The sequence below is a fragment of the Gigantopelta aegis genome, chromosome 12 (assembly GCF_016097555.1).
Source record: "Gigantopelta aegis isolate Gae_Host chromosome 12, Gae_host_genome, whole genome shotgun sequence".
Classification (NCBI taxonomy): domain Eukaryota; kingdom Metazoa; phylum Mollusca; class Gastropoda; order Neomphalida; family Peltospiridae; genus Gigantopelta; species Gigantopelta aegis.
The window spans coordinates 53,182,532-53,205,193 of NC_054710.1; the positions used below are offsets into that span (position 1 = coordinate 53,182,532).

Here is a 22,662-nt window from a genome sequence, read left to right on the forward strand (position 1 = left end):
TGACCATTGTGTTAAAAACTAGGGTCTGTCCCTTTAAGGTTGACAGGTCATGGTATTTCTGACCTTTGTGTTAAAAACTAGGGTCTGTCCCTTTAAGGTTGACAGGTCATGGTAATTCTGACCTTTGTGTTAAAAACTAGGGTCTGTCCCTTTAAGGTTGACAGGTCATGGTATTTCTGACCATTGTGTTACAAACTAGGGTCTGTCCCTTAAGGTTGACAGGTCATGGTATTTCTGACCATTGTGTTACAAACTAGGGTCTGTCCCTTAAGGTTGACAGGTCATGGTAATTCTGACCATTGTATTAAAAACTAGGGTCTGTCCCTTTAAGGTTGACAGGTCATGGTATTTCTATCCATTGTGTTAAAAACTAGGGTCTGTCCCTTTAAGGTTGACAGGTCATGGTATTTCTATCCATTGTGTTAAAAACTAGGGTCTGTCCCTTTAAGGTTGACAGGTCATGGTATTTCTATCCATTGTGTTAGGGTCTGTCCCTTTAAACAGGTCATGGTATTTCTGTCCATTGTGTTAAAAACTAGGGTCTGTCCCTTTAAGGTTGACAGGTCATGGTATTTCTGACCATTGTGTTAAAAACTAGGGTCTGTCCCTTTAAGGTTGACAGGTCATGGTAATTCTGACCATTGTGTTAAAAACTAGGGTCTGTCCCTTTAAGGTTGACAGGTCATGGTATTTCTGACTATTGTGTTAAAAACTAGGGTCTGTCCCTTTAAGGTTGACAGGTCATGGTAATTCTGACCATGGTGTAAAAACTAGGGTCTGTCCCTTTAAGGTTGACAGGTCATGGTATTTCTATCCATTGTGTTAAAAACTAGGGTCTGTCCCTTTAAGGTTGACAGGTCATGGTAATTCTGACCATTGTGTTAAAAACTAGGGTCTGTCCCTTAAGGTTGACAGGTCATGGTATTTCTGACCATTGTGTTAAAAACTAGGGTCTGTCCCTTTAAGGTTGACAGGTCATGGTATTTCTGACCATTGTGTTAAAAACTAGGGTCTGTCCCTTTAAGGTTGACAGGTCATGGTATTTCTGACCATTGTGTTAAAAACTAGGGTCTGTCCCTTTAAGGTTGACAGGTGTAAAAACTAGGGTCTGTCGCTTTAAGGTTGACAGGTCATGGTATTTCTAAAAAAACTAGGGTCTGTCCCTTTAAGGTTGACAGGTCATGGTATTTCTGACCATTGTGTTAAAAACTAGGGTCTGTCCCTTTAAGGTTGACAGGTCATGGTATTTCTATCCATTGTGTTAAAAACTAGGGTCTGTCCCTTTAAGGTTGACAGGTCATGGTATTTCTGACCATTGTGTTAAAAACTAGGGTCTGTCCCTTTAAGGTTGACAGGTCATGGTATTTCTGACCATTGTGTTAAAAACTAGGGTCTGTCCCTTTAAGGTTGACAGGTCATGGTATTTCTGACCATTGTGTTAAAAACTAGGGTCTGTCCCTTTAAGGTTGACAGGTCATGGTATTTCTGACCATGGTGTAAAAACTAGGGTCTGTCCCTTTAAGGTTGACAGGTCATGGTATTTCTGACCATTGTGTTAAAAACTAGGGTCTGTCCCTTTAAGGTTGACAGGTCATGGTATTTCTGACCTAGGGTCTGTGTCAAAACTAGGGTCTGTCCCTTTAAGGTTGACAGGTCATGGTATTTCTGACCATTGTGTAAAAAACTAGGGTCTGTCCCTTTAAGGTTGACAGGTCATGGTATTTCTGACCATTGTGTTATAGGGTCTGTCCCTTTAAGGTTGACAGGTCATGGTATTTCTAGTGGGGTCTGTCCCTTTAAGGTTGACAGGTCATGGTATTTCTGACCATTGTGTTAAAAACTAGGGTCTGTCCCTTTAAGGTTGACAGGTCATGGTATTTCTGACCATTGTGTTAAAAACTAGGGTCTGTCCCTTTAAGGTTGACAGGTCATGGTATTTCTGACCATGGTGTAAAAACTAGGGTCTGTCCCTTTAAGGTTGACAGGTCATGGTATTTCTGACCATTGTGTTAAAAACTAGGGTCTGTCCCTTTAAGGTTGACAGGTCATGGTATTTCTGACCATTGTGTTAAAAACTAGGGTCTGTCCCTTTAAGGTTGACAGGTCATGGTATTTCTGACCATTGTGTTAAAAACTAGGGTCTGTCCCTTTAAGGTTGACAGGTCATGGTATTTCTGACCATTGTGTTAAAAACTAGGGTCTGTCCCTTTAAGGTTGACAGGTCATGGTATTTCTGACCTTAAAAACTAGGGTCTTTCCCTTTAAGGTTGACAGGTCATGGTATTTCTATCCATTGTGTTAAAAACTAGGGTCTGTCCCTTTAAGGTTGACAGGTCATGGTATTTCTGACCATTGTGTTAAAAACTAGGGTCTGTCCCTTTAAGGTTGACAGGTCATGGTATTTCTGACCATTGTGTTAAAAACTAGGGTCTAGTCCCTTTAAGGTTGACAGGTCATGGTATTTCTGACCATTGTGTTAAAAACTAGGGTCTGTCCCTTTAAGGTTGACAGGTCATGGTATTTCTGACCATTGTGTTAAAAACTAGGGTCTGTCCCTTTAAGGTTGACAGGTCATGGTAATTCTGACCATTGTGTTAAAAACTAGGGTCTGTCCCTTAAGGTTGACAGGTCATGGTAATTCTGACCATTGTGTTAAAAACTAGGGTCTGTCCCTTTAAGGTTGACAGGTCATGGTAATTCTGACCTTTGTGTTAAAAACTAGGGTCTGTCCCTTTAAGGTTGACAGGTCATGGTATTTCTCTCCATTGTGTTAAAAACTAGGGTCTGTCCCTTTAAGGTTGACAGGTCATGGTATTTGTGACTATTGTATTAAAAACTAGGGTCCGTCCCTTTAAGGTTGACAGGTCATGGTAATTCTGACCATTGTGTTAAAAACTAGGGTCCGTCCCTTTAAGGTTGACAGGTCATGGTAATTCTGACCATTGTGTTAAAAACTAGGGTCTGTCCCTTTAAGGTTGACAGGTCATGGTAATTCTGACCTTTGTGTAAAAACTAGGGTCTGTCCCTTTAAGGTTGACAGGTCATGGTATTTCTATCCATTGTGTTAAAAACTAGGGTCTGTCCCTTTAAGGTTGACAGGTCATGGTATTTCTATCCATTGTGTTACAAACTAGGGTCTGTCCCTTTAAGGTTGACAGGTCATGGTAATTCTGACCATGGCGTAAAAACTAGGGTCTGTCCCTTAAGGTTGACAGGTCATGGTAATTCTGACCTTTGTGTTAAAAACTAGGGTCTGTCCCTTTAAGGTTGACAGGTCATGGTATTTCTATCCATTGTGTTAAAAACTAGTGTCTGTCCCTTTAAGGTTGACAGGTCATGGTATTTCTGACCATTGTGTTAAAAACTAGGGTCTGTCCCTTTAAGGTTGACAGGTCATGGTATTTCTGACCTTTGTGTTAAAAACTAGGGTCTGTCCCTTTAAGGTTGACAGGTCATGGTATTTCTGACCATTGTGTTACAAACTAGGGTCTGTCCCTTTAAGGTTGACAGGTCATGGTATTTCTGACCATTGTGTTACAAACTAGGGTCTGTCCCTTTAAGGTTGACAGGTCATGGTATTTCTATCCATTGTGTAAAAACTAGGGTCTGTCGCTTTAAGGTTGACAGGTCATGGTATTTCTATCCATTGTGTTAAAAACTAGGGTCTGTCCCTTTAAGGTTGACAGGTCATGGTATTTCTATCCATGCTGTTAAAAACTAGGGTCTGTCCCTTTAAGGTTGACAGGTCATGGTATTTCTGACCTTTGTGTAAAAACTAGGGTCTGTCCCTTTAAGGTTGACAGGTCATGGTATTTCTGACCATTGTGTTAAAAACTAGGGTCTGTCCCTTTAAGGTTGACAGGTCATGGTATTTCTGACCTTTGTGTAAAAACTAGGGTCTGTCCCTTTAAGGTTGACAGGTCATGGTATTTCTGACCATGGTGTAAAAACTAGGGTCTGTCCCTTTAAGGTTGACAGGTCATGGTATTTCTATCCATTGTGTTAAAAACTAGGGTCTGTCCCTTTAAGGTTGACAGGTCATGGTATTTCTGACCATTGTGTTAAAAACTAGGGTCTGTCCCTTTAAGGTTGACAGGTCATGGTATTTCTGACCATTGTGTTAAAAACTAGGGTCTGTCCCTTTAAGGTTGACAGGTCATGGTATTTCTGACCATGGTGTAAAAACTAGGGTCTGTCCCTTTAAGGTTGACAGGTCATGGTATTTCTGACCTTTGTGTAAAAACTAGGGTCTGTCCCTTTAAGGTTGACAGGTCATGGTATTTCTATCCATTGTGTTAAAAACTAGGGTCTGTCCCTTTAAGGTTGACAGGTCATGGTATTTCTGACCATTCTGTTACAAACTAGGGTCTGTCCCTTAAGGTTGACAGGTCATGGTAATTCTGACCTTTGTGTTAAAAACTAGGGTCTGTCCCTTTAAGGTTGACAGGTCATGGTATTTCTGACTATTGTATTAAAAACTAGGGTCTGTCCCTTTAAGGTTGACAGGTCATGGTAATTCTGACCATGGTGTAAAAACTAGGGTCTGTCCCTTTAAGGTTGACAGGTCATGGTAATTCTGACCATTGTGTTAAAAACTAGGGTCTGTCCCTTTAAGGTTGACAGGTCATGGTAATTCTGACCATTGTGTTAAAAACTAGGGTCTGTCCCTTAAGGTTGACAGGTCATGGTAATTCTGACCATTGTGTTAAAAACTAGGGTCTGTCCCTTAAGGTTGACAGGCCATGGTAATTCTGACCATTGTGTTAAAAACTAGGGTCTGTCCCTTAAGGTTGACAGGTCATGGTAATTCTGACCTTTGTGTTAAAAACTAGGGTCTGTCCCTTTAAGGTTGACAGGTCATGGTAATTCTGACCATGGTGTAAAAACTAGGGTCTGTCCCTTTAAGGTTGACAGGTCATGGTATTTCTGACCATTGTGTTAAAAACTAGGGTCTGTCCCTTTAAGGTTGACAGGTCATGGTATTTCTGACCATTGTGTTAAAAACTAGGGTCTGTCCCTTTAAGGTTGACAGGTCATGGTAATTCTGACCATTGTGTTAAAAACTAGGGTCTGTCCCTTTAAGGTTGACAGGTCATGGTATTTCTGACCATTGTGTTAAAAACTAGGGTCTGTCCCTTTAAGGTTGACAGGTCATGGTATTTCTGACCATTGTGTTAAAAACTAGGGTCTGTCCCTTTAAGGTTGACAGGTCATGGTATTTCTGACCATTGTGTTAAAAACTAGGGTCTGTCCCTTTAAGGTTGACAGGTCATGGTATTTCTGACCATTGTGTTAAAAACTAGGGTCTGTCCCTTTAAGGTTGACAGGTCATGGTATTTCTGACCATTGTTAAAAACTAGGATCTGTCCCTTTAAGGTTGACAGGTCATGGTATTTCTAACCATTGTGTAAAAACTAGGGTCTGTCCCTTTAAGGTTGACAGGTCATGGTATTTCTGACCATTGTGTTAAAAACTAGGGTCTGTCCCTTTAAGGTTGACAGGTCATGGTATTTCTGACCATTGTGTTAAAAACTAGGGTCTGTCCCTTTAAGGTTGACAGGTCATGGTATTTCTGACCATTGTGTTAAAAACTAGGGTCTGTCCCTTTAAGGTTGACAGGTCATGGTATTTCTGACCTTTGTGTTAAAAACTAGGGTCTGTCCCTTTAAGGTTGACAGGTCATGGTATTTCTGACCTTTGTGTTACAAACTAGGGTCTGTCCCTTTAAGGTTGACAGGTCATGGTATTTCTGACCTTTGTGTTAAAAACTAGGGTCTGTCCCTTTAAGGGGCGGGATGTAGCCCAGTGGTAAAGCGTTTGCTTGATGCGCGATTGATCACCACTGGTGGACCCATTGGGCTATTTCTTGTTCCAGCTAGTGCTCCACAACTGGTGTAACAAAGGCCGTGGTATGTACTATCCTGTCTGTGGGATGGTGCATATAAAAGATCCCTTGCTGCTAATCGAAAAGAGTAGCCCATGAAGTGGCAAAAGCGGGTTTTCTCTCAATATCTGTGTGGTCCTTAACCATATATCTGACGCCATATAACCGTAAATAAAATGTGTTGAGTGCGTCGTTAAATAAAACATTTCTTTCAGTCCTGTCCCTTTAAGGTTGACGGGTGATAGTATTTCTATCCCTGGTGTACACGTGTATGTGTAAGTATGTTGATTGAAATGTGGATTGACTGCATGGGAATTAAAGAGACAGAACCCAGGTTTTAAACACTGGTGGAGTTTTCACTATTAGAGCAGGTCATTGAAATCAGACAGTGACAGAGCCCAGGTTTTAAACACTATGGTGGAGTTTTCACTATTAGAGCAGGTCATTGAAATCAGACAGTGACAGAGCCCAGGTTTTAAACATTGTGGTGGAGTTTTCACTATTAGAGCAGGTCATTGAAATCAGACAGTGACAGAGCCCAGGTTTTAAACACTATGGTGGAGTTTTCACTATTAGAGCAGGTCATTGAAATCAGACAGTGACAGAGCCCAGGTTTTAAACACTATGGTGGAGTTTTCACTATTAGAGCAGGTCATTGAAATCAGACAGTGACAGAGCCCAGGTTTTAAAGACTGTGTGGAGTTTTCACTATTAGAGATGGTCACTGAAATCAGACAGTGACAGAGCCCAGGTTTTAAACACTGTGGTGGAGTTTTCACTATTAGAGCAGGTCATTCAAATCAGACATCATTTAGATTGTATTCTTTAGATTATTCATTTCCTGACTTCCAAAGTGTTCTTTGTCATTTTTGTCTTTCTAATACTCTAAAATGCCTTTTTTCATAAAGTCAAACCTGTCTTGAGCGGTCACACAAGGGAGAAGATAAACGTGGCTGCTTAAGACAGATGGCCGCTGATTACAGGTTGCCACATATATAGTGTCTTTAAAACATTTGTTGTTTCTTGTTTTACCGTTCGTACTGCTGATTAATGGATGTGTGCTTCACAATTGACTATAAATCAACTTTTGACATGTCGCCTTCTGGAATGTATTAAATTAACCGTTCTCAACACGTTTGTTTTCTTTTTCCATTTAATTATTTAATTCCTACTTCATGCGGTGTATTGTCACAGCAAGTGAATCTATAAATGTCAAGCCTGCCCAGAGGCTGTTGTTTGTGGTTTGTGCTGTCCTGTCTGGGTAATTTCATACAAAATATCATTTGCTGCTTTTAGGTAGGAGTAGCATGTTTGACTGCAGTGAATTGTCTCCCCTTATTTCCTATATTTCTCATTCTGTAACTTTCTATCACTATGTCCTTTTTTCTGTCTGTCTTCACTCTGTCTCTCTCTCCCCTTCTGTTACTCAATCTGTTCTATCCCACTCTCTGTCTCTCCCACCGTCTACATCTGTGTGTGTCTCTGTCTCTCTCTCTCTCTCTCTCTCTCTCTCTCTCTCTCTCTCTCTCTCTCTCTCTCTCTCTGGGGGATGGGGGGATATATACCTGTAAGTAGGTAATTAGTAATGGGATTACTCTTTTTCTGTAGATACTCTGGTATATTTGTTTGGGGTGGTTTGCGGTGAAATGTTGTTTGTATGTGTCGGGTATATCGTTGTTTGTATGTGTTGGGTATATTGTTTGTATGTGTAGGGTATATCGGACTGTTTTCTGGATTTCAGGTGAGCGCCCATACCAGTGTAAACTGTGCGCGGAGTCGTACGTGTCGAACTCATACCTGTACCACCACGTCAAGCGGTCGCACCTCAACGAACGTCCCTTCGTCTGCGAGGTGTGCGGCAACAGCTATCGCGCCGCCAACCAGCTCAAGGTTCACTTCCGCACCCACACCGGGGAGCGGCCGTACGTCTGCACCGAGTGTGGCAAGGCGTTCAACACAGGCTCCACACTGCACCGTCACAGCCTGGTGCACACCGGCGAGAAGGCTCACAAGTGTCAGTGGTGCGGGAAGAGTTTCGGCAAGCCCTACACGCTCAAGGTGCACACGCGGATACACACCGGGGAGGCTCCCTTCAAGTGTAATGTGTGTGACAAGGCCTTCCGACAGAAGTGCTCCCTACAGGACCACCAGAAGCACCACGCCAAGGATGGGGTGGCCGCCTGTCGCGCTTCACCGAACAGCGCAGCTCATGTCGGTCTGGACAAGGGAGTAGCGTCTGCGAGTTCTCGACCTCACAGGAAGGTCGCGGGAATCGCGTCGTCCCTCTTCACAACCGAGCAGGAGGCCGGGCCGCGTCTGCTCCAAGGTCAAGGTCAAGGTTCTGGTGATGTCATCAGAAAGCAGGAGCTGGATTCGTCTGTTCTGTTCTTTGACCAGACACAGCGGAGGCAGAACGTGGACTCTGGGGTTCACAACCTCTATGAGCCCAGTGTTACAGGTCCCAGTGTTACCGGTCGCCAGGCGTTGCCGGGTGTGGGGTACGGTTACCAAGGACGACCAGACAGTGACGCTTTAATTACCGGTCAGACTGAGTCGGCCTACTATTGGGACGTTCCTCCTTACAATAAGTAATGAATGATTTATAATGAGTATTGAATTGTTTATAATAAGTAATGAATGGTTTATAATGAGTATTGAATTATAGTAACTAATTTATTGTTGTTCATAGAGGAGTAATGTGTAAAGTGTAGGGTGTATGCTATAGTGCAGGAAAGGGACACAGCACATTTTTGTTTATTTATTGTAGGACAACAAATGTTAGTTGGGACCTCAAGTGGGGTCGGGGATGGGTACAGTCGCCCCCCATCCCCAGGTCTTATACTGCCGGTGAGATCGGGGAGGGTACAGTCATCCCCCATCCCCAGGTCTTATACTGCCGGTGAGATCGGGGAGGGGTACAGCCACCCCCCATGCCCAGGTCTTAGATTGCCGGTGAGATCGGGGAGGGGTACAGCCACCCCCCACACCCAGGTCTTAGATTGCCGGTGAGATCGGGGAGGGGTACAGCCACCCCCCCCCCCCCCCCCACCTCCAGGTCTTATACTGCCGGTGAGATCGGGAAGGGGTACAGCCACCCCCCATGCCCAGGTCTTAGATTGCCGGTGAGATCGGGGAGAGGTACAGCCACCCCCCACACCCAGGTCTTATACTGCCGGTGAGATCGGGGAGGAGTACAGCCACCCCCCATGCCCAGGTCTTAGATTGCCGGTGAGATTGGGGAGTGGTACAGCCGAGTATCAACCCGAGTATGTTAATCCGTATTTGTCTAGGCTCTGCTGACACAAATACCGATTAACTAGACGAGGTTGATATTTTTCATATTAAAAAAACATGAGTAGCGAATTCTATTTCTCCTATAACACTTCTAAAATAACATTCTAATTCAACTTTTTAGTACATCACAGTACTAAAGTCACCACCATTGGTAATATGAAGTCATCATGATTAGCACAAATAAGTTTGACTAAATTTTTGAAAATGTTACGCTCAGGTATACAGGTCTTGTTGGCTTGTAAGCAAATGACCCATCCACAGCAACACATTACCTAGAGACCTTGCAAATTTGCATACCATTATTAACCGGGTTAATAAAGTAAATAATCACATGGGTTTATGACATGGATATCATGGGTAAGTTATAGGATAAATATCTGATATACAGGTAGACTATAAGTGTGTGTGATATACATATGGTATAGGAACTTATTTCTTGCATCAGCTCCGAGACTACATGTAGCTCTGAAAGTCACCTCTAGCCCTCCGCTACAACATATCAGTAATGGGACGGCTACAGTTGACTCGAGCTACTTTAAGACTACAGTAGGGCCGTATGTGGACTGAAATAATGGAGGGGGGGGGGGGGGGGGGGGTCACATTGGGTGAGGAACAGCAGATGCATTTACAGGAAATCATAGACTAGTGAGCAACGGTTCTGGACATGCCCCCCCCCCCCCCCCCCCCCCCGAAAAAATATATTTAAAAACAAAAAATTGGTTTGAGCAGCAGTGTTTCGAACCCCAAACCCTCCCTTCTGCACACATACACAAGTACACACACATACACGCGTACACGTACACACGCATACACACGTACACATCACGTACACACATCACATACACACGTACACAAACATACACACACATGATGTATACACACGTACACACGTACTCGCATACCTGCAGGACACAACTATGATTGTATATCCTAAAATCTAGAGTTGAAACTTTTCTGTATTTATCCAGAATTGTGGATTTATTAATTGTCTGGACAATGTTTCCGGGTTTCGCACCGTTTGTCCACAATGTATATATTCTTAAAACATATCCCATGGTTTTGGCTCCGATATTGTTTGTGGTACAATGTGAATGGGGCCGCCATGTTAGACCACCATTGTGCAGCCCTAACCCTAGGGCCAATCTCAGTTTTTTTCTAGCGGTTGGGGGCAAGGGGACTAGGGGTTGGTGGCGAGGGGACTAGGAGTTGGGGGCAAGGGGACTAGGAGTTGGGGACTAGGGGTTGGGGGCGAGGGGACTAGGGGTTGGTGGCGAGGGGACTAGGAGTTGGGGGCAAGGGGACTAGGAGTTGGGGGCAAGGGGACTAGGGGTTGGGGGCAAGGGGACTAGGGGTTGGTGGCGAGGGGACTAGGAGTTGGGGGCAAGGGGACTAGGAGTTGGGGGCAAGGGGACTAGGAGTTGGGGGCAAGGGGACTAGGGGTTGGTGGCGAGGGGACTAGGGGTTGGGGGCGAGGGGACTGTAGCCAGTCGTTTGTGACTTGCTTTGAAGGCTGACATATATGTACATATGGATGTCGCAATTCGACATCAAAATGGCCATAGTTCAAAATGGTCATAGTTCCCCCGTACTTCTGGATCAAACCCTCAAATTTGGGCAAAATGAATAGAGATATTTGGGCAAAATGTGTTAACCTGAGACCTTTTTTACAGTGTAACTTCCATCATTCAACCTGCATAATTAGTTGTAATCCATGTAGAAATGCGCAGTGGTTCGTTTACAACTCTGTACAGTGCTGTTCGGTGTATCGGCGCACCTAAGCATTCAAAGACCATTTTCTATGTGAACACTGAAATACTTTTAATAAAATGTTTCTCACCAATGAAGCAGTGCATATCTGAAATACACTACAAATTGTTTTATGTCTGTAGTAAATAGACATTTTAATATTGTGCATAAATGTAGCCCGGTGACCCTGCTATTTATAGACCGTGCATGACCTCATTTTGTAGCGCATAAACGATACACTATTGTCCCAACCGGCCTTGGTGGCGTCGTGGCAGGCCATCGGTCTACAGGTTGGTAGGTACTGGGTTTGGATCCCAGTCGAGGCATGGAATTTTTAATCCAGATACCGACTCCAAACCCTGAGTGAGTGCTCCGCAAGGCTCAGTGGGTAGGTGTAAACCACTTGCACCGACCAGTGATCCATAACTGGTTAAACAAAGGCCATGGTTTGTGCTATCCTGCCTGTGGGAAGCGCAAATAAAAGATCCCTTGCTGCCTGTCGTAAAAGAGTAGCCTATGTGGTGACAGCGGGTTTCCTCTAAAAATATCTGTGTGGTCCTTAACCATATGTCTGACGTCATATAACCGTAAATAAAATGTGTTGAGTGCGTCGTTAAATAAAACACTTCTTTCTTTCTATTGTCCCAAGATTATTTTAGCACTTGTTTTGTTTTGTCTTGTTAAAAATCCTGTGAAAATGAACGATCACACATGACATATCTCATGATGGGTTTCCAAATTGTTTTGAGTGGCACAGTTTGTCATTACTGCAGATCTTCATTGCCATGCATGGCTAAGATTCTTACATGGATTGTTTTTTGGGGGTAGATTGTGCACACACATGGATCTTAGTATGCTTTTATTTTTTGTAACAGTGTGACAATTGTGAACTGGACTGACTGTCAAGTAAGGTGTTAAAACTTTCAGTTTGTTTTACAGTTTTCTGTATTTTCCTTTACAGTTTGAATACAAATAACGGAAAAAGTTATATCATTTACTATAAGTTAAAAAATGCAGAAAAGTTGTTTTTAGACTAGCTTTGACAATCTTAATATCAATACGGCTGACCTATTTCGCAGTTATATACACGTTAATGATTTTTTTAAATTATGGTATAATTATTTATAATTCTAATAGTTTTTAGTCGTACCCTTAACAATAAATATGTTGATACATGATTTCCATCAGGGGATTAAACATTGAATAAGGAATTGAATTTTAATTCGCTAAAAACACCAACAACATGACAACTTGCTAAGCTTACTTAAAGAGATAGATCCTAGTTTTTAAACACTAAGACATATTTTTCACCTAGACCCTAGTTTCGACTCATAAAAATGGACACTGATTTTGGTTAATTTACAAACCTGTGACAAATTTGGATACAACAGAGTGAAACAAGAGTCTGCGACTACATAACCGTTACTTCTCAGACGCACGTGCATTTTTAAAATTATAATAAATGCATTTTGTGGTATTAGTCTTAGAAACACCAAGATGACCAGACACACTTCGGTTGTATGGAAATGAATCATCTTAACAATAAGATGACCAGACACACTTCGGTTGTATGGAAATGAATAATCTAAACACCAGGATGACCAGACACACTTCGGTTGTATGAAATGAATAATCTAAACAATAAGATGACCAGACACACTTCGGTTGTATGGAAATGAATAATCTAAACACCAGGATGACCAGACACACTTCGGTTGTATGGAAATGAATAATCTAAACACCAAGATGACCAGACACACTTCGATTGTATGGAAATGAATAATCTAAACAATAAGATATAAGTAATGTTGATTTCAGTAATCATAAATGGCTCTAATAGTGAAAAATATGCCTTAGTGATTAAAAACTAGGTTATGTCCCTTTAAGGAAAATAGCAAGTGTGTTGATACACGAGACACGCTGATACATCGGATCCACGGCACACGGCTGTATAGCTGTTTGGCAGTAATGCTTATATGAATAAATGTTATCCACATTCAAGCATTTTCGTTTAATTCGTTAAAAAACCAGCCTGCCCCCCTACAAAAATCGGAGCCTGCATGCCTATGCTGAGGTACTGTGTCATTAAAGAAATTCTACTTTGTATAACCAAGGTTATTAGGTGATGTTTGAAAATAAAAATCAGGTTACATATGTATACATGTATAAAAAAAAAATTCCCCATTTAAAAAAAACAAAAACATTAGCAGGTCACATCAAAAAACTAATATTTGTCATATTCTCAGAAAAAGTCTTTAAACTTCAAAAAAATTAAATAATAATAATGTAGAGAAAACATGGACAATTTTTGTAAAACACATTGACATTGAGGCTTCGAAATACGAGTAATGCCTGGAAATCGAATACAGACGACATAATTGACATTGCATGAGGCTTCGAAATGACAGTAGTGCCTGGAAATCGAATACAGACGACATAATTGACATTGCATGAGGCTTTGAAATGACAGTAGTGCCTGGAAATCGAATACAGACGACATAATTGACATTGCATGAGGCTTTGAAATGACAGTAGTGCCTGGAAATCGAATACAGACAACATAATTGATATTGCATGAGGCTTTGAAATGACAGTAGTGCCTGGAAATCGAATACAGACAACATAATTGATATTGCATGAGGCTTCGAAATGAGAGTAGTGCCTGGAAATCGAATACAGACGACAATAATGTGTGGACAGAGTAGCCTATACATATGCAGTGTTTCAGCCACAAAGAAAGTTTTGGGTATGGCGCTATGGAATTAAATGCATCCACAGTCAACGGATGGTATGGGAGGCCTCCCCCAGGAAGAAAGTTTTGGGTATGGCGCTATGGAATTAAATGCATCCAGTCAATGGGTGGTATGGGAGGCCTCCCCCAGGAAGAAAGTTTTGGGTATGGCGCTATGGAATTAAATGCATCCAGTCAATGGGTGGTATGGGAGGCCTCCCCCAGGAAGAAAGTTTTGGGTATGGCGCTATGGAATTAAATGCATCCACAGTCAATGGGGGGTATGGGAGGCCTCCCCCAGGAAGAAAGTTTTGGGTATGGCGCTATGGAATTAAATGCATCCACAGTCAAGGGGGTTATGGGAGGCCTCCCCCAGGAAGAAAATGGGTTACATTTAGGGTTAGGGTTAAGGAAATCATACATTAATTAACAGAGTAATTAATTTTGTCAAAAGGTTGACTTTAAACAAAACAATGTGCACTTTTTTTCGGTATGGTGCCATACCCATTTAGCCTGTCAGAAAGCCTGCCATGTAGGATATGACACCTGTGACATCTGTGAAGTTCACATGTTCCAGTGTAATTTAGTAATCCCTTGAGAAACATGACAATATTCTGCTGTACACTCACACCAGTGGTCTCATTGTATTGATACATTGTAATTGTGTGGCTAATTTGTCTTTGAAACAGCAGACAATTAATTGATCTAAATTTAGCTTGTGGTGCATTTTTCCCATACAGGGGTGGATCCAGGATTTTGTAAAGAGGGGGTGCAGTCACAATTTGCTGAAAAGGGCAATTTGAGTTTGTCAAAGGCAAATGAGCCAACCTACCAAAGGCATTGAGAACTGGAGGGGGTGGGGGTAGGTGCTGCAGGTTCAGAACAGGTTCCCCAGACATGTTGAAATAAAGATGCTCAGAGCCGGTCTTCGGGGCAGTTAATCTTGTATATTGTGGATGGTGAATTTAAAAAAAAAGTTATTAAAAAGGACATTTGAAATGGGTGAGGGTCAGGTTCCTCGGGAGCCCTGTAACCCTCATCTAGATTGCCATTGCCAACTGATAATTATTTATTTTATATGATGTTTATAGTCTGTATACATGTGTATAGATGCCTGCTGCCATTTTAGCTAATTTGAATTGGCCGCTGAGCTTACATGTTTAACCATTGAGGGGTAGGAAGGAACGAGTCTTGTAGTGTTTAACCATGGAGGGGTGGGAAAGAATGAGTCTTGTAGTGTTTAACCATGGAGGGGTGGGAAAGAATGAGTCTTGTAGTGTTTAACCATTGAGGGGCGGGAAGGAACGAGTCCTGTAGTGTTTAACCATCGAAAGGCGGGAAGGAACGAGTCCTGTAGTGTTTAACCATCGAGGAGCGGGAAGGAACGAGTCCTGTAGTGTTTAACCATGGAGGAGCGGGAAGGAACGAGTCCTGTAGTGTTTAACCATGGAGGGGCGGGAAGGAACGAGTCCTGTACTGTTTAACCATCGAGGGGCGGGAAGGAACGAGTCCTGTAGTGTTTAACCATCGAGGGGCGGGAAGGAACGAGTCCTGTAGTGTTTAACCATCGAGGGGCGGGAAGGAACGAGTCCTGTAGTGTTTAACCATCGAGGGGCGGGAAGGAACGAGTCCTGTAGCGTTTAACCATCGAGGGGCGGGAAGGAACGAGTCTTGTAGTGTTTTATTTAACAATGTTGGCGGAACGTAGCCCAGTGATATGCGCGGTCGGTTTGGGATCGATCCCTTTCATTGGGCCCATCGGGCTATTTCTCAGGCTGTGGTATGTGCTATCCTGTTTGTGGGATGGTACATATAAAATATCCCATGCTACTAATGGAAAAATGCAGCAGGTTTCCACTCTTAAGACAATATATCAAAACTGCCAAATGTTTGACATCCAATAACCGATGATTAATAAATCAATGTTCTCTAGTGGTATTGTTAAACAAAACAATGGGTTTTTTTATTCAACAACACGCTCAACACATTTTATTTACGGTTATATGGCATCAGACAATAGTTAACGACCACACAGATAGTTAGAGAGTAAACCCGACATCGTCGCCACACAAAGGGCTACTCTTTCCTTTTAGGGATCTTTAAATGCAGGGTCCCACTGACAGGATAGTACATACCATGGCCTTTGTTACACCAGTTATGGAACCCTGGCTGGAATGATGGGAATCGATCGAAGACCGACAGGACATCGTGTGAACACTATATATATACCACTGTCTGGGAAAGTATAAAAACTAATCCTAACTTGCTGTTAGTGAGAAAGTATGACAGGTTTCCTCTCCGACTGTGTTAGAATGACGATCAGATGCTAGACAATTAGTAGCTGATGATAATGCTCTAGTGGTGTCGTTAAACAAAGTAAACTCCAAATAGCCGTTGTTTAAAATGTTGGTGAGATTGATGGATGATGAAACAAATACACCTTTCCTTTTCAATGTCACACACACACACACACACACACACACACACACACACACACACAATACCGGGCACTAATTAAATACCTTTCCTTTTCAATGTCTTACACACACACACAATACCTGGCACTAATTAAATACCTTTCCTTTTCAATGTCACACACACACACACACAATACCGGGCACTAATTAAATACCTTTCCTTTTCAATGTCACACACACACACACACAATACCGGGCACTAATTAAATACCTTTCCTTTTCAATGTCACACACACACACACAATACCGGGCCCTAATTAAATACCTTTCCTTTTCAATGTCACACACACACACACACAATACCGGGCACTAATTAAATACCTTTCGTTTTCAATGTCCCACACACACACAATACCTGGCACTAATTAAGAAATACCAGAACAAGTTGTCTTATTTATTTTCATATTTAAACTTAATTTATTTTTCAGAACTTGGTATGAAGCTTGAATGTATTAACTGATTAATTTTAAGTTGTTTCCAAACCATTTAGCATTTTGTTGTTGCTGCATGCATATATACATTGTGTACATGTACATATTTACTGTTTGTTGTGCTGCGAAATATAAAAATAAAAATGACATTAATAATTATTGTTTTATGTGTATTTATTTCTTTGTATCAGTTCAGAATAGAACACAATGCTCATCCTTTAGATGGAAAACTATTGTTAAGTAGGGTATATTAAAGGGACCATCCTTAGTGTTTTGCGCTACACCAAATAAACGCTCGTCCTACTTTTTCTAAAACACTTCCTCATCTGCAAGTGTTTTAAATGTAAAGCTTTATATGGACAAATACATTTCGAATGACATTAGGCAGATTATTTCAAATTTCATTTGACAATTAAAAGAAATAAAAATGTGAAATAGGAACAAACACCAATATAGAGACGCTACAAGACGTTACGATGTCACAAATACATTGGAGGTAGAAATATTGTATTCATAGTCTAAGCTAGAAAATGTAATTAAATTTTAATTTTAAAGACATAAAAGTATTTTATATGCCAAAAAGCTTTTACATTGGCTACAGACTTGAGACAGTGCCTTTATTAAGAACCGGCTGGATAAGCATTGTGTCCAGGCATTGTTAATTACTGGTACACTCTTCAATAAGTAACAGCTGGATAAGCATTGTGTCCAGGCATTGTTAGTTACTGGTACACTCTTCAATAAGTAACAGATGGATAAAATTGTGTCCAGGCGTTGTTAATTACTGGTACACTCTTTAATAAGTAATAGCTGGATAAAATTGTGTCCAGGCGTTGTTAATTACTGGTACACTCTTTAATAAGTAACGGCTGGATAACACTCTTTAATAAGTAACAGCTGGATAAGCATTGTGTCCAGGCGTTGTTCATTACTGGTACACTCTTTAATAAGTAACAGCTGGATAAGCATTGTGTCCAGGCGTTGTTCATTACTGGTATACTCTTTAATAAGTAACAGCTGGACAAGCATTCTGTCCAGGCATTGTTAATTACTGGTATACTCTTTAATAAGTAACAGCTGGATAAGCATTGTGTCCAGGCATTGTTAATTACTTGTACACTCTTTAATAAGTAACAGCTGGATAAGCATTGTGTCCAGGCATTGTTAATTACTTGTACACTCTTTAATAAGTAATAGCTGGATAAGCATTGTGTCCAGGCATTGTTAATTACTTGTACACTCTTTAATAAGTAACAGCTGGATAAGCATTGTGTCCAGGCATTGTTAATTACTTGTACACTCTTTAATAAGTAATAGCTGGATAAGCAATTTGTCCTTGTGGCGGGGCCTAGCGGGTAGAACTCACATCTGAGATACCAACCCCTGCTATTCAAAACCTCTGCTATTCAAAACCTCTATGGAAAAAAAAAGAAGAAGAATTTTCTTTTTTAGTCTATAGCCGTTGGGTTTTTAATTCTCTAAGTTTTTAATATTGGCGCCGTGAACCCTGTACTATATGTTTAAGTCTGTAGCCATGGCGCTGTGGACCTGTAGCCGTGGCGCCGTGAAACCTGTACTATATGTTTTGGTCTGTAGCCGTGGCGCCGTGAACCCTGTACTATATGTTTTAGTCTGTAGGCGTGGCGCCGTGAACCCTGTACTATATGTTTTAGTCTGTAGCCGTAGCGCCATGGACCCTGTACTACATGTTTTAGTCTGTAGCCGTGGCGCCGTGAACCCTGTATTATATGTTTTGGTCTGTAGCCGTGGCGCCGTGAACCCTGTACTATATATTTAAGTCTATAGCCGTTGGGTTTTTCTCTATAAGTCTATAGCCGTTGGGTAATTCTCCATAATATTGGCCGTGAACTCTGTACTATATATTTAAGTCTATAGCCGTTGGGTAATTCTCCATAATATTGGCGCCGTGAACCCTGTACTACATGTTTTAGTCTGTAGCCGTGGCGCCGTGAACCCTGTACTACATGTTTTAGTCTGTAGCCGTGGCGCCGTGAACCCTGTACTACATGTTTTAGTCTGTAGCCGTGGCGCCGTGAACCCTGTACTATATGTTTTAGTCTGTAGCCGTGGCGCCGTGAACCCTGTACTATATGTTTTAGTATGTAGCCGTGGCGCTGTGAACCCTGTACTATATCTGTACTACATGTTTTGGTCTATAGCCGTGGCGCCGTGAACCTTGTATTATATGTTTTGGTCTTTAGCCGTGGCGCCGTGAACTCTGTACTATATGTTTTAGTCTGTAGCCGTGGCGCCGTGAACCCTGTACTATATGTTTTAGTCTGTAGCCGTGGCGCTGTGAACCCTGTACTATATCTGTACTACGTGTTTTGGTCTATAGCCGTGGCGCCGTGAACCTTGTATTATATGTTTTGGTCTTTAGCCGTGGCGCCGTGAACTCTGTACTATATGTTTTAGTCTGTAGCCGTGGCGCCGTGAACCCTGTACTATATGTTTTAGTCTACAGCCGTGCCGCCGTGAACTCTGTACTATATGTTTTAGTTTACAGCCGTGGCGCCGTGAACTCTGTACTATATGTTTTAGTCTACAGCCGTGGCGCCGTGAACTCTGTACTATATGTTTTAGTCTGTAGCCGTGGCGCCGTGAACCCTGTACTATATGTTTTATTCTACAGCCGTGGCGCCGTGAACTCTGTACTATATGTTTTAGTCTATAGCCGATGGGTTTTTAATTCTTAATAATATTGGCGCTGTGAACCCTGTACTATATGTTTTAGTCTGTAGCCGTGGCGCCGTGAAGTCTGTACTATATGTTTTAGTCTACAGCCGTGGCGCCGTGAACTCTGTACTATATGTTTTAGTCTATAGCCGTTGGGTTTTTAATTCTTAATAATATTGGCGCCGTGAACCCTGTACTATATGTTTTAGTCTGTAGCCGTTGGGTTTTTAATTCTTAATAATATTGGCGCCGTGAACCCTGTACTATATGTTTTAGTCTGTAGCCGTTGGGTTTTTAATTCTTAATAATATTGGCGCCGTGAACCCTGTACTATATGTTTTAGTCTGTAGCCGTGGCGCCGTGAACCCTGTACTATATGTTTTAGTCTGTAGCCGTTGGGTTTTTAATTCTTAATAATATTGGCGCCGTGAATCCTGTACTATATGTTTTAGTCTGTAGCCGTGGCGCCGTGAACCCTGTACTATATGTTTTAGTCTGTAGCCGTTGGGTTTTAATTCTTAATAATATTGGCGCCGTGAACTCTGTACTATATGTTTTAGTTTATAGCCGTTGGGTTTTTAATTCTTAATAATATTGGCGCCGTGAACCCTGTACTATATGTTGGCATTGGCCACATCTCCTCTAGCGTACGTGTGTGAAAATTTTACATTTTGCGAACGACCACCTTTAATCCACAAGATTAGGGTCAACTGTGGTTCATTATAAGCCAAATGTCATAGTGTTCCCCATAATCTTGATATTCGGACCTTGTGGGGGCGCAATTTAGCTCAGTCGACTGAGTGCTTGCGTCGCAGGATCGAACCACCTCGGTGGACCCATTCAACTGATTTTTTTTCTTGTTCCAACCAGTGCACCACAACTGGTCAAAGGCCGTGGTATTTGTTTTCCTGTCTATGGGAAAATGCATATAAAAGATCCCATGATGCATTAGGAAAAATGTCTGGAGTTTCCTCAGATGACCACCAGTCAGAAATAACAAATGTTTGACATCCGATAGCCGATGACTTTCAGACCTCAGTGTTTAGGGTGAGGTAGAGGGGTGGGGGGGGGGGGGGGGCAAACATTCATGCTCACCATCACCAGGGGCGGATTATGCTTTTGGTAAGGAGGGTTTCCGAAACAATATGTAAATGTTTATAATTTAAATTATAAATTTTACGTGGACATCAATTTAGATTAGATTAGCGGGGTTGATTTTATGCGGGGGAGGGGGGGGGAGTGTCCGTGCAAATGGGAAACCCCCATAATCCGCCCCTGATCACTCACTGTTTTAGCTCACCTTGGCGTGTGAATTTTATTTGATTAAATATGGTAATATCATAAATGGCTTCATCAATCACTCACCAGGCGCATGTGCAGACATTTATGCGGGGGGGGGGGGGGGGGGGGGGGGGGGGGGGGCGGTTAATATATATATATATATATATATATATATATATTATTTGCCAGGATTTGGGTCCTTAGTGTCACTACCTTAATGAATGTTATAAAGTTAAACAATGTACTACACTACACAGAAACCAGGGACTTAAACAATGTACAACATTACATAAAAGCCAGCAACGTTAAACAATGTACAACACTACATTTAGAGCCAGTAACGTTAAACAATGTACAACACTACATAGAGCCAGCGACGTTAAACAATGTACAACATTACATAGAGCCAGGGACATTAAACAATGTACAACATTACATAGAGCCAGCGACGTTAAACAATGTACAACACTACATAGAGCCAGGGACATTAAACAATGTACAACATAGAGCTAGCGACGTTAAACAATTTACAACACTACATAGAGCCAGTAACGTTAAACAATGTACAACATAGAGCCAGTAACGTTAAACAATGTACAACACTACATTAGAGCCAGTAACGTTAAACAATGTACAACACTACATTAGAGCCAGTAACGTTAAACAATGTACAACACTACATTAGAGCCAGTAACGTTAAACAATGTACAACACTACATAGAGCCAGCGACGTTAAACAATGTACAACATAGAGCCAGGGAAGTGTAGAGGGTCCAGTCGTGCTTTGTCAGAAAAATATATTAAGAAAAAAACAAGAAGAGAAATGTTGCTAGAGGGGACTGGGTAGGACAGCCCACCCCCACCCCCACCTAGGCAAACATGCCAGCTGCTTTAATCTTGTTCACATAACGTCTGTACATACAGATATATATATATTTGATTATTGTTGTGTATTTGCAGGTGAAAAACCTTACCAGTGTCATCACTGCAACAAGAAGCTGGTCACCCACTCGTCGCTGTACTACCACATCAAGCGCTACCACGTCAAGGAGCGGCCCTTCATCTGCGAGGTGTGCGGTAACGGCTACATGACGCCCAGCAAGCTGAAGGCGCATGCGCGGACCCATACGGGGGAGAAACCATACCCGTGCCGGGAATGTGGCAAGTCATTCACGGAGAAGTCGACGTTACAGCGCCACAACATTGTGCATACCGGCGAGCGGCTACACAAGTGTGAGTGGTGCGGGAAGAGTTTCGGCAAACCCTACACGCTCAAAGTCCACGCGCGGATACACACAGGGGAGGCTCCCTTCAAATGCACGCGCTGCGACAAGGCCTTCCGACAGAAGTGCTCCCTGAGAGACCACGAGAAACACCATGCGAAAGACGAGGTCAAGGGTTACGTGACGTATGACGGGAGACAGGGAAATGACGTCACGTGTGACGGAGGACATGGTAATAACGTCACCTACTCGGGGCCTACAGAGTCTGACAGTGTCACTGAGCAACCGACCTTCCTGAATTACTTTTCAAATTAATCGGAATGACCCGCGGAGTGGGTTCGGTAGCGTGGTCCGGACCTGTTTAAAGGAGGGGTTCGGTAGCGTGGTCCGGACCTGTTTAAAGGAGGGGTTCAGTAGCGTGGTCCAGACTTCCATTTCCATAATTAGAGCACAATAACACACGAGTGTGTGTGTGTGTGGGGGGGGGGGGGGGTAGGGTCGTGGTTCGTGTGGGGCCCCCTGTCCGTGGAACCTGATCTTGGGTGGTGTGGTGGTGGTGGTGGGGGGGGGGGGGGGGTCGTGGTATGTGTGGGCCCCCTGTCCGTGGAACCTGATCTTGGGTCGGGGGGGGGGGTCGTGGTTCGTGTGGGCCCCCTGTCCGTGGAACCTGATCTTGGGGGTGGGGGGGGGGGGGGGGGGGGGGGGGTCATGGTTTGTGTGGGCCCCCTGTCCGTGGAACCTGATCTTGGGTGGTGGTGGGGTACGGGGAGGGTCGTGGTTCGTGTGGGCCCCCTGTCCGTGGAACCTGATCTTGGGTGGTGTGGTGGGGGGGAGGGTCGTGGTTCGTGTGGGCCCCCTGTCCGTGGAACCTGATCTTGGGTGGTGGGGGGGGGTACGG

The 22,662-nt window shown here is 42.8% G+C and overlaps 1 protein-coding gene across 2 annotated transcripts in view; it reads left to right on the plus strand.

Moving 5' to 3' along the window:
* The window catches only part of LOC121386308 (zinc finger protein 665-like), an 82,314-nt gene extending 60,075 nt beyond the window's left edge, over positions 1-22,239 (plus strand). The window contains exon 5 of one of the 2 annotated variants that reach the window (XM_041517168.1): positions 21,502-22,239. In XM_041517168.1, coding sequence (XP_041373102.1) covers positions 21,502-22,079 — 578 coding nt within the window. In that variant the 3' untranslated portion in view covers positions 22,080-22,239. Of the gene's footprint in view, positions 1-7,625; positions 9,764-21,501 lie in introns of those variants that run through there. The other variant, XM_041517167.1, reaches the window with a different exon arrangement.
* The last annotated feature ends 423 nt before the right edge of the window (positions 22,240-22,662 follow it).